Genomic DNA, 16,919 nt, shown 5'->3' with positions numbered 1-16,919 from the left:
TGCAATAACATGCATTTGAGAATTGTTTTATTGAGTACAAACAATTTAACAGAGGCAGGCATGAAACAAAAGGCATTTTTACTTTGTTGAACAGTCATCCGTTCACTGAGCTAATTTCAGATAAGACCAGCTGCATATGAAAATATTCAAAATAGACAAAACTGTTGTATTTACATTCCAGTGGCTGTTGGTAAAACAATGAATAAACAGCCTCAAGACAGCGAGGCAACCTTAGGCTAGACTAATTAGATCTCAGCTGACAAGTAACAGGCTGAGGATGATCACTTATAGCAATACAAAGCCCTGAATAACAGCTCATTTCAATCTTTACAAACTCAATAGGTGTACGCCTGCAGCAGAGCATACAAATGATAATTCTTCTTCAAAACAAATAAGCCAGAAGATGCATACCAGAGATATTTTCAGCATATTGTATTACTTTATCATTAGCAAATTTCCCACAGTGAGGCCTTAACAGAGCCTGCCAGGACTTATTCTGCTTCTACATGCGCCCCTTAAACAACATTCATTTACATGTATATTTTTGCGTCTCGCTGCCAGCAGTAATTTTTCAGCCTGGCTGCAGCTTTGACAAAACAAATTATGCTTGCCATCATCAGATATTATCATTTTTACAGTACCTCTGCTCTGAAAACTGGCTATTTACAGAACAGGTGCAAGAGGAGCTGTTTGTGATACAGTGGCTGTTACAACACAGCCATGGACCATCCACAATGACTTGACGGGGTTCCTGCATATTCTCCCGTTTATAAATTCCACTGTTTTCCAGCCTCATTTCTTTACATTTTTTTAATTTTAGGTCAGTATAACAAAACGGCTGCATATGCCATGATGGCAATGACCTAGTGAGCTAATATGAGAGATGATAGTACATTAAATCTAACAACGCACAGCCATGTGTTTCAAGACTGAACATTTGTTTTCATACTTTTACAGTCAATTATTAAACTTGCGGAAACTAATTTTCCACACATTACCGGGCTCATGTAGGAACCCTGCCTAGGCTGTTAGTCTCCTCTTGGGTGCTATAAATCTCTATTAACCAGGAGGCGACGAAGAAAGAAGAATGAAATTAGATTAACAGAATGACTATAGGCAATTAATAAACAGCTACGGTATGTTTCAGTATTTACATCAACACTGCGGTCAGAGCGAAAAACCTCAAGTCACACAAAATATGAAGTACAGCAGTTGATCCTCTGATGACAAATTATTCAGCCACTGTTACGTTTCCCATATTCAGCGTTGTTATAAAGTGAACTAGATGCTTTAGAGGAGGTTATGATTAACATTCCTCATGATGCTTACTGACCCTCCTTCACATTTGAAGGAAAAGTGATTGCTGTACATAAAATTTCTTAACACCAGGTCACCGCCTTATCATGTTCTTGCAAACAGTTACAATAACCTTGACTTCTAATCAGTCAGAAATTTTGAAAATAGCATTAAATTGCTCTCATTCAGGGGCAGATGCTTTGAATTCCAGCAGTAAAGGATTTGTCATGACTCATTCCAAAGCACAACATTTGATATTTTTTGAAATAGATTTTACATCTGAAATGGCATAAATGACATGGGAACAAAGTGTTAAAAAAAACGACAACTTTATTCACAAGTCATTTCTGCTTCATAAAGAATAATTAAATAAGCATATCATCTCAAAATAATACACGATACAATTAACATTATTACACATTTAACCAATGAGGTTTCGAAAAACAACACATTTGTTTCAGAGTGAGGACTTTGTTTTATGATTATACTAGATGCAGCACTATCAAGACAGGACCAACAGGGGAATGATACATAAATTATTGGTGTGCTGTATATCACTAAAAGACAGCTTATGACCATGGATCATTGACGTCATCCATATATACCAGAGATGCCCACACACACAAACAGAGTGAGTTCATAGCTCTTGACTTTAAGAGAGAAAGGCCAACAGGGAAAAGAAAAGCAGCTGACCTGTGCTACTTCCCTTTCTGTGATTGCTGTGATGTGATACAACAGGTCTGGTGAGTATTTGGTATCAAACAGCAATGATAGGCAGCCAGTCACTTGCTCTTTGGTGCAGTTTCTGATGCCCACACTGCTTCCCCAAGTCCAGCATGACTATGAATACACACGTTTAAGGGTTTGTCGTGGTGGCCAATTTATACAATGTAGATATGTTTGTGTATTCTATTTACATCTTAGTGCAGTAAAGGCAGGCACACTGCTGACAAAAATGTCCTCCCAGAGTGAATTTCTTTGTGTGTGTGTGTGTGTGTGTGTGTGTGTGTGTGTGTGTGGCGACAGAGGCTCGAGGTTGATGAATAAAATTGGCAGAAGCATAGTTCCTTGTCTACTTGATGAGCTTGTTGGCTCTCTGGTTGGCTTCATCAATGCGATGGTGGTTCATGTCCGCCTGAAAGAAAAAGACGGAACAGGTGAAAAGGGGCAGTTATGCAAACATCCACCCTGTTTCCTTTCATTTAGCAATTCACTATTCACTTCAAATGCATTTTAAAAACAAAAAAAGGTTCTCGTGGGGTGTTTGACCTCTAGTGATGAGTGACGTGATACACAGTCCTGCCAATGGTTTGACAGTGTTCCACTGATCTACAGGTGGAGGTATGCCAAAATGCGCGGCAGTACGCCAGCAATAGGTGGGGAAGAAGAAGACTGCTACTCAGTAAACATGGATGTACTCAAGGAAGGAAACTGAATTGCCACCTTTGTTAGACCGTAATGTAACACAACTTTTGTTTGTTGATTTGTTGTTGACAAGTTAATTCCACAGAGCACCTTTAATTCCAATGCATTTAATGCATTAAGTTTAAGTTTTCTTGTATCTTATGTCCTGAAAAGGTCTGTTTACATTCAGTGTTACTCACTGTAATTCAATGTGTCTGTCCTTGAGGCCTAACAAACATTTTGAATGAATGTCCTCCCTCATAAAGCATTTGCAAAACTGGTTTTAAAAAGTATTTTAAATCATCCATCCATGCTTGTTTGCTGGCAGTTGTCTTCTTTCCGGGTTACTGCCATCAACTGTCAGTCAGTGAAACAGTGTAATTTCACAACACAATGCACATTATATAAACAAAGCGGGAACCCACTTGTAAAAACATTGCCAAAAGTGGTACTCCAAAGGGTACCTTTAATCATCAAGCTTGATGTGATGAATAGCAGAGAAAACAATATTATGTATTTCATGAGTGAAGCTGTTTTTCAAACACAACTCAGGTAATCCTCCTTAGTCCCTAAAGGGAGTAAATGTTCTACTAATTCTGACTGGGAGCTTCAGCAAATTACTGTGAAACGACTGAAATGAATCTCAGACTCTTACCTTCTCAGTGATGCGGTCGATCTGTTTGTTTTGCTTGTCTATCTCACTGCCCATGTCCACAGCCATATTTTTCAGGTTGCCAATAATGCTGCCGACTGCATCCAGATTCTCTTCCATCTCATCCTCCCGTGCATCGTTGGTTATCCTGTACCACAGTCATACTATAAGTTTTTCGTTGACAAATGGTCTTTTAAATGTGTCTCAATGTGTCACATTTGACTCGTGCTTCTGACAACACCACAGTAAAAGAAAGATAGGAAGCAAAATGAGCAGGACCCAACCTCTTGATGTACGGGCCTGAAGGTGCTGAGGCATTCGCCTGGGCAGCCTGGCCGTTGCGAACACCCGATGGCTGCCTTGAAACTACTTTTGAGCCGTCACCTTCGCCTTCTCCTCCTCCTCCTCCTCCTCCAATACCCCAGGTGCGCTTGTATCTTGAGTCGTGTTCAATAGATGTCACCCTGAGGGAACAAACCAGAAAATCCAGATGTGTGACAATAAAAACTAAACTAGAAGACTTTACTTTTAATATAAAATCAGCTAAAGTGAACTATGAATAAAAGCATCAAAAAGAGAAGTATAAGACTAAGTGTCCACCATTATTATAGTCACAGATGTCCATTAATCATAATATTAAAAAAAGATTCCCTACCTTATCTTTTGGTAATCATCAAAGTATCCTCTTCTCCAATGTGAAAGCATTTTGGGAAGATTTGTTTTTCATGTTTAGAACCAGATATGGGATTATTATGCACACACACTGACACTGCATATCGATATGGTTTGATGGAGAGAGTTTTGAGTTTGCTCACCACGGAGCACTGCACCTGTCACGTCAAGAAATTGGTAGGAACACTGTTCACGTTCCCTATCTATTCATAAACCATTAGGGGTTTTCATGAATTGTATCAGCAATCTTTTGAGCAATAAATACACATTTGATAAGCAACTCTGTATTTTTTTTCTCCCCATGTCACGTTCTGCTACTACCAGCCACATGTGGCTGCAGTTCATGCTGCGTTAATGTGAAATCACCCTGATGGATCGCAGTATCATCATGGAAGCGTTCAACCCCATGATAATAGAGCTGAGGTGAAGTGGGAGGTGTTTTTCCTAGTTCCCATTTCAAATTTGTCTTCATTTTCTTTAAATCCTTAATGTTATTGAAAATATAAATATGGCACTCTCCCAGATAGTGGAACAATCATAGGTCGATAGTATGACCACCAGCTTTAATTATTTCAGCTTTGTTTCTGAGAAATGTTGCTTTGTTCTGTCAGTCAGCCGTGGCAGACAGCTTGAAATATGGCAGTACCCTTCAGCATAGCTGTTGTTATAGAGAAACAAAACAGGTAGAGGTGGGAATCAGAGCTGTGGTAAATTAAAGACCTTCTATGTTGCAGTTAGGAACAAAACACAGCACAAGAGTTGCTGAAGTCTTCCAGAACTAACTCAGAATCCACAAGTGGATTGATTTCAGCTAGAGATTATATTATTAGTTTTCTCTGCACTGTAATCTTTAGCATCTGGCAGATGTTAGCAGTGCCCCTAAAAGAATTCTAAGCTTGGTAGGTGTATGTTTCTTCCAAAAATGCTCCTTGGGAGTTAAAGTTAACTTCTTACCTTACTTTTTTATATAAACACAAGCCTTCAACTTTTTTATACAAAAAAGCAGATAGATTGTGCCACAGCTGTTCATCTTTTGGCAAAGCCACAGAAAATGTTCCAAATGTTAGTTACCTAACATTACCCATGGATTAAAACTTAACTTATGACAACACCTCTTTTGCAACAAAATACATAATAAAAAAATAAACAAATCAATCTTCTTTGCTTGCTATTAATATCATTGTAAAGTTTGCTCACAAATATTTGTCAAAAATCAGCCACATACTTAAATAATCAAGAACAGAGCACACAATAAAGTTGAGAAAAGCGTGATCTCATAACTGGCAATAAACAGTGGTGTGAATCCAAAAAAACCACAACAGTGATTTGGAGGCTTCAGCAGCTCTGAGTGTACAGTGTACCTGTCACAGGGGCAGACACAGAGGCCGCAACACTTGGAGAGATCGGTGAGGTTTTTCTCAGCCTGTCGCATGTCCTGGTTGATCTGGTCCATGCCCTCATCCACACGCCTCAGCTGCTCTGAAACACAAAGACAGGCACACACACCAAGTCAGACTCTCCTTTTTTTTTGTATCTAGGTAAATTTTATACACTAGGAATAGATCTTATCGTTTTGTTTATAGCCTTTATTTATATTTTTAGAATATATTAGATTAATCTTAATGATCCCTTTGAGGATTGTTAGATTGGGTGAATAACTGGGTCATTGCAGCAGCAAAAACATACGATACAGATAACACAAAAACATAATCCAGGTAGAAAAAGAAATCATTACAAATGCACATTTTTAAGCAGGGAACAAATGCATTGGATACCAGCATAGAAGTTAAAGACAAAAATATAGTCCAGTGACTCATGACAGCTCAACTCGGGTTGTCCACTAATTAGAAGTCTGGTGGTTCGATCCTCGGCTCCTCAAAGCGGCATGTCAAAGTATTATTGGGCAAGATACTGAACCCCACATTGCCCTTGATGGCTGCTCCATCAGTGTATGAATGTATGAATGTATGAGTAAATGGGTGAATGTTGCAAGTATTGTAAAGCTCTTTGAGTGGTTATTAAGACCAGAAAAGTGCTATATAAGTGCAAGTCCATTTACCATTCCTGATGAAAAGAAACAAACAAAAACTTATTTATTTATTTAACTTATTATATTATTATTACATTTTTTTTTACCAACAAATGTCTATGATCATTTCGGTCAATACTGATGCACACTCAAAAGCAGATATTTTTAAATTTAACTTCAGTACCACCATGAGTCTATTTTCCCTCGCGGTTGTGATGCCGTTTTACTGTAACTGTGATGCTTGTTGAAAAGTGTGTAAAAACAGCTTCATTAGCACCTCGCCAGTTTCACCACTTAACACTATACTATTATTCAGTGTCTGCATTCACACAGAGAGGTTAACACAAATTAATGCAGCTCTAAGTTAGAAAGTACATAACATCTCATTCTCAAACATCTTGGTCATTTCAATTTTTCTATAGAAGGGACATCATTGAGCGCTTTCCTATGCAATCATTTAGAGTGCCGTAGAATTACCATGTCATTACTCACTTACAATGATTTCCTTTCAAAATGAATAAAGAACATCCAAAAATGACTGAGTGATTCTTTAAACTTAGCCATTATCAGTTCACCGAGTGTGTTGAGAATGCCTCAAACAAAAGGCAACAACAAATAAAATTAAAAAACAGAAAAGAAAAATTGAAGAGATGGAAGCATCTGCATCAAAACTAGCAGTGTTCATGTTGTATATCTACCTCCTTGCTCTTCCAACATCACCATGGTGTTGGCGCCGGTCTGTTTGCTCTGAAAACACAAAATTCACACAAGTTCAGAACCAATGAAAAGACTAGAGATAGTTTTATGAATCATGAGAGATAGCAATGATCAGAGTTGGATACATTTCAGGATCAATTAGGACATTGGCCTTGTTCTGAATTTAAAAATGGTTAAGTTTATCATTTATAAACAAAGTAACTTTTTCCTTGTAAAAAAATAATTGATTCATATTTGTTATCCCAATAATATAAAAATCTTCTCTAAGATGATATCAGGCATTCAAAGACTCAAAGCTAGAACATTAATCAGTCATTGACAGAAAACTTTCCTGATCCCAGCATAGATGGGAGCCAGTGATAAACCAACACAGACACTTTCTGATCATTAAAACAGGGCTACATTGGACATGGTATTGTGCTTTGTGTCAATAAGAGAAAAAAAACATCTCACCTCCTCTGCCATCTGCAGCATCCTCCGTGTGCTTTCCAGTGACTGTGGGCGAAAACACAGGATGTGTTAGAGAATAATGAGAAGTGTGGAAAAGCTGTAAACTGAATGAGGAAGAAATACTGAACGAGATAAACAAAAATTGGTTTGAAGTGCAGTCATCCCTCAGAACTGCCTTAATGTACCTTGCAAATAAAATGAAAATGGACACACATATTTGTTTTTTGGGACAGCATTCTGGTAACTTGTATTCCAACAGGAGATTGTTGGTTTGAAATAAATCTGACTACACCAGTTCATATTGTTGTGAAAGATGGACCAGATGTCAAACCCAGACAGGGTTTTAAATCTATCCGGCTTCTGTTTAGATTTGTTTGGAATTTCTTAGTCTAATTAATTCAAACAAACCATTGATTGGTGTGAATGGGGCCATAAGAGACTGAGAGGACAGAACAGAAAAGAACCGAACAACAAACAGGAATTAAAAAGGAGACGTAAGGAAGAGAACAAGATAAGAGAGATAAAGAAAATAGAAAGATGCGTGTGATAAGAAAATATGTGCGAAGCTATACCATTAATATGCATTAAGATATGAAAGTACACGGCAACAAATCTATAAAACCAGCTCTACACTGTGAGAATCTAAGATTATATATTTATGTTATTGTGAATAATTCAGGTTACATGTATTTCCTGAGCTTATTAAGACTGCAACTGATTATTATTGTAGTTATTGATTAATCTACCAATTATATGTCTAGTGTTCTAGCAGGGAATGTTTGGCATTTTGTTTTAAAATGGCTTCAATGATTAACTAATTATTAAAATAGTTGAAGTTTCTTTCTTCTGACAAACGACTGTTTAATTGTTTCAGCTCTAAAGCTTGTATGACTGTTCATTTACTTGGACTGAGGAGACTCCTTGGAGAACATGGACTTGTGACACCAGCTGCAGTGTTGCTGTGTCTAAACCCTCCCTGATCAGATGACTCGGGTAAGGCCGACACTAAAGTTAACAATCTACAGTAAGATGTAGACAAAAACGCACATGCATACACGCAGACAAAAAGTGCTGATGGCAAACTGGAATGCAGTCAGTTCAGGTGAGCTACGCCTTTGTGTCTCTATTAATAGCAAGTGCTTTACAGAGCATCCAAAGGAGCGAGGCACAGAAGCAACTCAGGGCATGACTCCATTGTTACCATCACTAATGAACTGTTAACAAGAGAGAGTGGGGACCAGATTTCTCTTTCTCTCTGTGTTACGTTTGCTCTGAATACATTAATCAGTGAGTTGAGAAACAGACAAACATAAAATTGGCGAGAGGAATATGTTGAGCTCAGCCAGGTTTCTGCTGGCTTAGCCAGAACATCACTTGGGTGGATAAACATTACATTATGTCTCCTAAAATCCTTGAACTTGGCCAATTAAGCCCCAAAATCATTGCCTTAGCCAATTCCTCCAGATTGGGGTTTTGTGACAAATCTTTGAGATACAGGCAATTGCGTGGTATTTTTATCATTTGTTTGGGATGGCTTAAATGTAAGTACAGTATGGCTCAAATGGAAGCTGCCATGTATCAGGATGATTAGGAAGTATCACACAAACATGACTTTAAATAACTCTGACACAACGCTGAAGAACGTGTAAGCCAGTTTTAACTACTGGACATGCATAAACAGCCTTAAAATTATCAGACAGCTCTTGGTAGACTTCCAAAAGACAGTCTACATAGCCAGCCATGATCTCAGTTTTTCATATGAGTGGTTACCCAAAGTGGTAAGTAGTATTAGCAGAAGGACCCTCCCATGCTCTGTCCGTTTTATGCTGTCCTTAGTCAACCAGGCAGCAGCAGAAGGAAGAAAGAGATATAGAGAAAAAACACAGGTTAAGTAAGAAAGCACACAAAGCGAAAAAACACACTTAAAGAAAAAAAAGAGGAAAAACCCCACAGACAATTAATACAGTCAGAATTACAGGATGGTGAAGTGCACTGCTACAAGCCCAGTTAGAGTAAGTTCATTTGCCTCCATTTGAATCAAATGGCTGATCATATGATGCCCTGGAGTGCCGATTAAACAATTATCTCCTAGATAATAAATGCTTAGATATAGCTGACAACATTCAAACTGTCAAAACCACAAAGGGGTAAGGGAGCTATCAGGCTAAATTAGGCGTAAAGCCTCACACACTTCCTAGCAATGCCTGGCTTAATAATCAGCTGTGAATGCAATGGATCTAATTACCCACCCTCTGCTCTTTCGATGCAATATTGCCGCAACCCCCCGGATTACATGTGTGTTTTGTCCAACTGATGCTTTATCATCTGAGCCAAAATTTGCTTTCTTCAACATGGCTATGGTTATAATGATTATTTCATCATGATAATGAAAAATCTTGAATATTTTCAATTATTCTGGGCATGGCTAAAAATAAACACTAAAGGAATAGTTAGCATTTTAGAAAATACCCTTAGCTGCTTTCTTGATATAAGAAGCACAATACTAGTCTCCTGTATTCATGTTTAATATGAAGCTACAGCCAGCAGGTGATGGGCTTAGCTTCTATTTTTTACACATTTTCAACAAATGAGATAGAGTGTGTTAATTAGTTAGCTTTAGAGGCATGAGGTAGGCAGTTTTTTTGTTTTTTTTTTACCTTTCAACAGAGATGGACTAGCAGTTTCCCCTACTTTCAGTATCTATGCTAAGCTAACTGTCTCCAAAATGTCAAACTATTCTTTTAATGCTTTGTAATATCAGTTCTGGCTGCAATCCGTTTTCTTTCATTTTCATCTGAACTGTGGTTCTGTATCTGAGATGCATCTGAAACAGTTTGTGGATAATTAGCATTATATAGATACTCCAGCCCGATCTTCCTTCCTGTATCAAATACTGATTACCTGCTGGTATAAAAAGGTGTCTGGTAAAAGTTTCACCCTCCACAGAGAACAGAGGCTGTGGTCAGGTTAAACTTGGTTACAATGAATTCTAGTGGTGACAAGTTCACAGCAGGGATTTTAAAAAAAAAGGGTAACAATTTATTTTAGCAAGCTATAATTTTTGAATAATTTCCTAGGACATCTCTTTGAAAGAACTATGTAATTTGGTATTAAAACCTGGAAAAATAGTTGAGTGAAAAAGAGGCTCTGTATTGGTTTGTGTGACTCTGTACCTCGTCAGTCACTTGGTTGGCCCTGATGGTCATCTGTTCCACAGTCATGTCTTCCATGTTGCTACCGTCTTGTTTGGAGGCTCCTCCTGTGGCACCGAGCTCAATATTTTGCGGCCTGAAAGAGAGGCATAGTTCAAAGGTTACTCTGCAACATCACATCAGAGGGCATCAACTGTCATACAGCTCCTTGACTCAAACAAATGAGACATGGCTTTACTTTAGCTTGCTATAAAAGATATTCTATGACTACACAAGAAGAAAGCAAAATGAATGATAAATAAGGATTAGATGCAGGGAATGCAGTAAAGAAAAAAAATCATAATGAAAATATGTAACATATGTGTGCAATGGTATGCATCATATAATATTACATATACTAAACAGTGCTAAGAGTGTTCATGGTTATAGGTGGTATGGTATAGTACAGTCCATGAGAAATGACCATTATGCATTGGGGCTGAGAAACTGTCAAATTCGCTGAGACTGCAGTCATTGTGGCAGGCAGCATTGTGAAACCGAATAGCTGTAGGTACTCAAAGCACTCCTTCAAACATCCAACCATCTCAGCCGAAGACTAAGATGGTTGCTGAGGGTGCCTCTTAGGCCGTTCATCTCCTTGTGGAGAGGGATGAGAAGGGTTTACCAGTGTGTTTGTGATTTTGGACCTTGTCCTCCCCTCAACCACCTCTTCACACTCTACAACAGAGCCTGCCGATTTGACCAGTTTATTGAGTCTGTGTGCATCACCAGCCAAATTACTGCCTCCCCAAAAAATAACAGCAAAGAAGAGTGCACTGGCCACGACTGTTACATACAGCATGCAAAGCAGCCTGTTGTACACATTGAATAACCCAAGCCTCCTAGAGAAGTAGTCTGCTCTGTCCCTTCCTATAGAGGGCATCACCATTGTCTGACTCAATCACAATTAACTGAAAATTAATTAAGTCTGACCACTTTCTCAAGGATAATACCTATGATGATATTTAAGTACAGCCATATTTGTTTTTCAACATAAACACAAAAAATAGGACTGAACACCGTTCCTAAATTACCTCATACATGAAGTATGTTTAGCATTTTTTACCTCAGTTTCTTGTTACATGTATTGACTGACAAATATTCCAATACCAATATATCCGTGATAAAATAACATTTGCAGATGGATTAAACGGACCGATTTATTGGCAGATTCCAATTTTTTTTTTTAAAAAAAGGTAGGACTAGTTTTTTTTTTATTTTTTTTTTTTTATAATAGCTAGTAATAGACATTATCCAAGTAAGAGCACCAAATGCTGGTGACAGCTTCTGAACATGGTATAGGAAAACCATTAAATTACTGGCTTTGATTCAGCAAAAAATAATACACAGCGAATAAAAACCTTGATGTCTGTCCTGATGTTACCTTTTAAGTGATGTACATCCAAAGCAGTGTTACCTTAATTACGTACATCAAAAAGTTTTGGTTTGTAAAACACAGTAAAAATAAGGCAGAACCTACAAAGCCTTACAGTTACTTAGAATTTCAGGTTATGGGAGCTCCAGCTCAAGAGTTATTAAGTTTTAATAGTGGAAAAAACCCTAATATCTCATGGCAAAGCAAGTCAGGGTTCAGTACTGTATACCATTTGTAATCTTAAATATGCAGCAAGCATTAACTGCATGTTAACAGCAACATATGTTCATGTCACATATGGAGAGGGAAGAAGAAGATGCAAAACTTTAACAAATTAGGCATTACTCCTTCCCCTGAATGAGTGTTAGTGAATGACTGAACACATACGGCAGGCTTGCTGATAAAGAAAACAAAAATCTGTTTCAATGATGAAGCAAAACTATCTGTTTGGGAGCCTACAGCAGTTCCTCATTGATGTAAAGCATAGTGAGCAGTGTGGTAGAATCATATATGCCATCAATGAGGGAACTGAGATAAGAAGGCTGCGATAGGGAAATCAGAAGCATGCGACAGAATGCACATAAATGGCAGAAATACGTAAGTTACTGAGGTTTAGTACAACACTAAGACTAGATGAGAAGTCAGATAAAATTTGGTTATAAAAAAGCCATTTAGAAAGTAAAGCAAGAATTCATTACAGGTTAAGGGGAAAAGACAGCTAGGTCTAGTGTCCACAGATAGTATGATTTCCCTGATCACATCAAGACATACTGAGCTTATAGCACACTCTGCATTCAGATCAACATTTAGATTTCATGATCTTGCACAATATGTACAGCAGTGCGGTCATGAAGTAAGGAAGTGTCGATGAGAAGCTTTTACTTTGAACCAGCAGCAGAAAGTGTGTGATCATGGTTGACTGCTAAAGGACACTTGTTGTGAAACAGGACATTTTTCAATGCTTTCAAATAAATTTTAAACACTGCAAAGGAGGAATGGGCTTCAAAGTTCAGACAAACAGAAGAGGACAAGAATGAATGCACCTGTTTGTTAGATGAAGGTAAGAACAGGACTGTATGAGTATGGTAAAAGCGTACAGCAACCCATACAGTACTTTGCAAGGAAAACATAGTTGTAAAAAATTTACAGAATGGTTTCCAAATACATATATACAATGACAACATCAGGAACTTGAGTAATAGGTGTGGTTTTGTTTAGTTTTTGTAGGTAATCCATTCGGAAACACATACAGTATGTAATTTATCATTCTGATCAGATGAGCCAGGCTACCTTGCGATATGGTTTTGCAGGTATAAATCCAATCCATTTAACCTGACCTCGACCTTCATGCAGTCAAGGATCTCAAGAAGCACAGAAATTATTGGCGATAGCAGCTTCAGACAGGCTTTGGTGGACATGGCAACATATTATCAAGATAGGCATAAGCAAAGAATTAAGCTTGTTTTTTGTGTTGCAGAAAGACTGCACTGTCAAGGACAGAGGCAGTTGACTATAAACACAAAGCTCCATCTGTATTCAACGTCTAAGATTTTAAAATTCTGACTGATAGAGCGATGCAAACATTCAGGAAACCCTGCTCATTTCCCTTTTCTTTTTCGTCCTCTCCTGTCTTCCTTTCCTTCAAAGTTCAAGCGCCATTTTCCTGTTTTGCAAATAACCCCTGAACTTCAAGTTCCGTTTCAAACCTACAGCAACCAAACATCCTGAGAAAAAAAAAAAAACATGGATAGTCTACTTGGCAGACAGATTAGAGGATTTAATGCTGTTGACTCTGCATTTTTTTTGGACAAGAGGGCACTTGGTTCACTCAAGCTTGACTGCTTTTTCTAACTGATTATTGGACTTGGCAAGACACTGACGTGAGTTTACAAATGTAACACTGAAGGCAGACTGACTCACACATGTTGTGCTCTTTTGAAATGCCAAGCCACACAGGAGATGAACATGTCAACACTAAAAGATCAATGTTATATGTGCTAGTAAAGCAGGTGTGGTCTAGCTGGGTATTGATTTATCCTCATGATTAAGTGATGAGAAGACTACTCCTAAAGCCAAAAACATTGACACCACGCTACATGTGTTCACGGCCACAAGATTAATTTAGCAAGCCTAAAAGACATACCCATTCATGTTGTAGTTTCTTCACAGCACCAACAGCAAGTGGGTAAAACAATAACTCCTACAGGGAAACACATTTCTGGTTCTTCTACCCAAACCTGTTCCTCCAGATCTGAGAGCCACACACAGTGACGTCTTTTCGTATCCCATCATGCTTTACTTTTTCTTTTACATACAATCATGAAGGCTGTAGTTTTTCTACAGTTTGTCCTACAGTGTTGTACTCAGTGATGAAACACATTTATTGTGGTGAGTTGTGAAGTGTTTTGGCCAGGGTGGTTGACTGATAATGCTGACCTAAGGGCATAAACAAAGAACACCCATGACATCATGCTGTACAGAAAAAAACTAAATCGTGAAGTTTTATTTCTTGCAGAGCATGATTTATAGAGAACAACAACAAGTGTAAGCATTTTTCCCACCAGTTGCCAATCGAAATTGAAAACTCATGGAAAAGTATAGGACACGTTGCTAATCATTTCCGTTTGTTGAATTTAAATAGGCGCTATGCTCGATCCACATACCTGACCTTGAGTATCTCATAAACAGTGGAGTAAAGTTAAGTGCTGAGCAACTATTTAACATGGGTCACTTGACAAACAGGTGAGTTTAGCCTGAATGAGAAACACGAACCATAAGCATAAAAAGAGCAGTCCTCCACACCCAATACACCGAAGTTGTGGCAGTAAAATCCCAAAACACTACTTTCAAACTAAATGAAAGAGTTGAAAAGAGAGGGACAACAGAGTCCTAAAGTCTCCCAAAGCAGATTAGAGTTTTCTTACATTGTCTGAAAAGTTGCTCTAGTTTCGTGAGCAGGGCAGGATCCGGGAGCAACTCGTTAACCTAGCTAATGTATTGCTAGCTGGGTAGTTAGCTAGTTCCGCTTTCCAGTCAGCTACCTAATAACGCCACGACTGAAAACAACTAACTACTAGAGTGGAAAAGGAACAGAGATATTTATGTAGGGAGTCAGTACTTACAGTTAACCCTCCTTGTTGAAAATTGACTTGCAACTCCTCCTCTTTCACGGTATGTGAACTTGGCGTCCGGTAACTTCTGGATTCCTTCAGTGGGTCCACCGTCCGAAGTGTGTCGGTTGGTGCATTTACGTGCTGTCGGAAATATTGCGATTCCAACGCCAAGATAAAGTAAGCCGTTCGGAAGTGATCCGACGCTCAAATAAAAGTTGCGCATTCAGAACTTCACCAAACTAAATGTCCTGAAGTATCACATGTAAAAGTCCTTATAAAGGATAGTAATTCATGTTAGACATTGACATTGTGCTTCCCCACACACTACCAGCTTTTTTGTTTTAAATTACACAGTCAATTTTGTTTGAGCTGTTGTACTTCAGATTGTAACACTCAGAGCAATGAGCTTTCCATGAGCTCTGGAACGCAGCACATGATGGTGCGCACGTCCTGTCATATGACTCCAGAGAAAAAAAAGAGGCGCTGCTCATTTTCCCCACATGAGTGCAGCATTTACCCTTCACCCAGACCTCCCCCTCGCCCCCGCGCCCCCTCCCCCTCTTCTCAGTATCTTACATGAAGACAGACTGCTCTGCTGGATATTTTTCATAGTGTTTCTGAGAGATGCTCTGTAATCTGAGCCTCTAGCATCGAATCTGCTGTGTAATTCCCCAAGTTTTATGGTTTAAACCACAAAAGCCTGTTCAAGGTGACTGCAAAGGCACCGGGCAGAGTGCCAGCCAACATATCAACTGACAGTGTCCAAAAGGCAAGTGTGTTTTTCTCGTCTCTAACTGCAGCTAAATATTTTCCCAGTTGGGTCACCTACAGCTAAATACCTACAATCTGAACATTTCTTAACATCTCCAAATTTACACAAGGGAGAGCTCCAGAGCTGCCCTCACCGAACTGCCCAAGGTGCCTGAATGGTGCCCAGCTCTCTCTGCCCATGTATCTTTTATAGAGTCTACATAGCATCCATTATTCAGCAATAACACACGGTCCATCTGGACTGCTGTGAGTGTGTGTGTGTGTGTGTGTGTGTGAGCATGTTTGTCTATGCATGGGTGTGTGGTCCATAGTTAACTTTCCTGCCGTGCCATTTCACCATTTCACGCCACATCCAACAGTGCTTGAAGAGCTAAGAATTAGTATTTCCTCTGTAATTACAACTGAGGTATAATGTGTGTGTGTGTGTGTGTGTTTGATGGAGGATGTGTGTGTGTGCAAGAGAGAGAGAGAGAGTGGGAGAGGAAGGAAGCAGGGAAGAGAAAGAATAGAAAGTAGTGAGAGAAAGAGAGATAGATTAAGTGAATGTGTAATAGTGACTACAGATGGCACGTTCACGATCAAGCTCTTTCATCATGCCTTTTCTCATTAATAGAGATGGGAGCGCTGCCCTAATTCCATAATTCCTAAATCATGCCAGTTAGCTGAGTATGAGGAGACAAAAGTACATGGGAGAGAGAAGAATAGATTAGCCTGTAGCCTAATAATGTGACTGCAAGAGCGAGAAATCAACAGAAAAAGAGATGAAGAGACAGAAAAAAAGAGGAAAAGAATGGAGAAGGGTCGCCATCTGCATTTCCCGGCTTTCCTTTTTGTTTGTTGCCAAAACCAATATCATATAGGCCAAAATTATTCTCGCTAATTATTGTCCCGCATGTACGCCAGCCGATGAAATTAGATAAAATAATCAAGTGATTAATTAGATCTGGAAGAGAATACATGGCGTAGTATAATAGTTTGTGTATGTGCATGTGTGTATCAGTGACATAGCCCAGATCACTAGTTTCTAATGATTCCACGGAGCACATCTGTTCATTTCTGGCTCCGTTCCAGTTGTATCGCACATCCACCTTTCCTCTTAGACGTGGGAAGTTTTCGAGGCCTTGCTTGATCAAGCTTAATTTTACATTGGGCTAATTCCACTGGTACCTGATACTTGTCAGGACGAAAAAGTGGCTGACCAAGCTTGCGTCTCAATATTCAGAGATAATTTCATTCCCTCGTCTCCTTT

At 38.9% G+C, this 16,919-nt stretch overlaps 1 protein-coding gene across 2 annotated transcripts; it reads right to left on the bottom strand.

Annotated features, from left to right (window-relative positions):
* Window positions 1-10: 10 nt before the first annotated feature.
* snap23.1 (synaptosome associated protein 23.1) lies at window positions 11-15,055 on the bottom strand. 2 transcript variants are annotated; one of them, XM_023430745.2, is made up of 8 exons: window positions 14,909-15,055; window positions 10,394-10,508; window positions 7,224-7,265; window positions 6,752-6,800; window positions 5,386-5,503; window positions 3,637-3,816; window positions 3,356-3,500; window positions 11-2,431 (listed from the first exon to the last, which is right to left on the bottom strand). In XM_023430745.2, exons 2-8 carry the CDS (start codon window positions 10,448-10,450, stop codon window positions 2,369-2,371), a joined length of 654 nt encoding a protein of 217 aa, XP_023286513.1. In that variant the 5' UTR covers window positions 10,451-10,508; window positions 14,909-15,055; the 3' UTR covers window positions 11-2,368. The 2 variants fall into 2 exon arrangements, with proteins under 2 accessions (XP_023286513.1, XP_023286512.1); XM_023430744.2 differs by lacking the exon at window positions 14,909-15,055 and adding an exon at window positions 14,711-14,868.
* Window positions 15,056-16,919: the final 1,864 nt, after the last annotated feature.

The sequence above is a fragment of the Seriola lalandi genome, unplaced genomic scaffold (assembly GCF_002814215.2).
Source record: "Seriola lalandi dorsalis isolate HSWRI2012SDOR001 ecotype SW California unplaced genomic scaffold, Sedor1 jcf7180002054911, whole genome shotgun sequence".
Taxonomy (NCBI): domain Eukaryota; kingdom Metazoa; phylum Chordata; class Actinopteri; order Carangiformes; family Carangidae; genus Seriola; species Seriola lalandi.
This window is presented reverse-complemented; position numbering and strand designations above follow the sequence as displayed.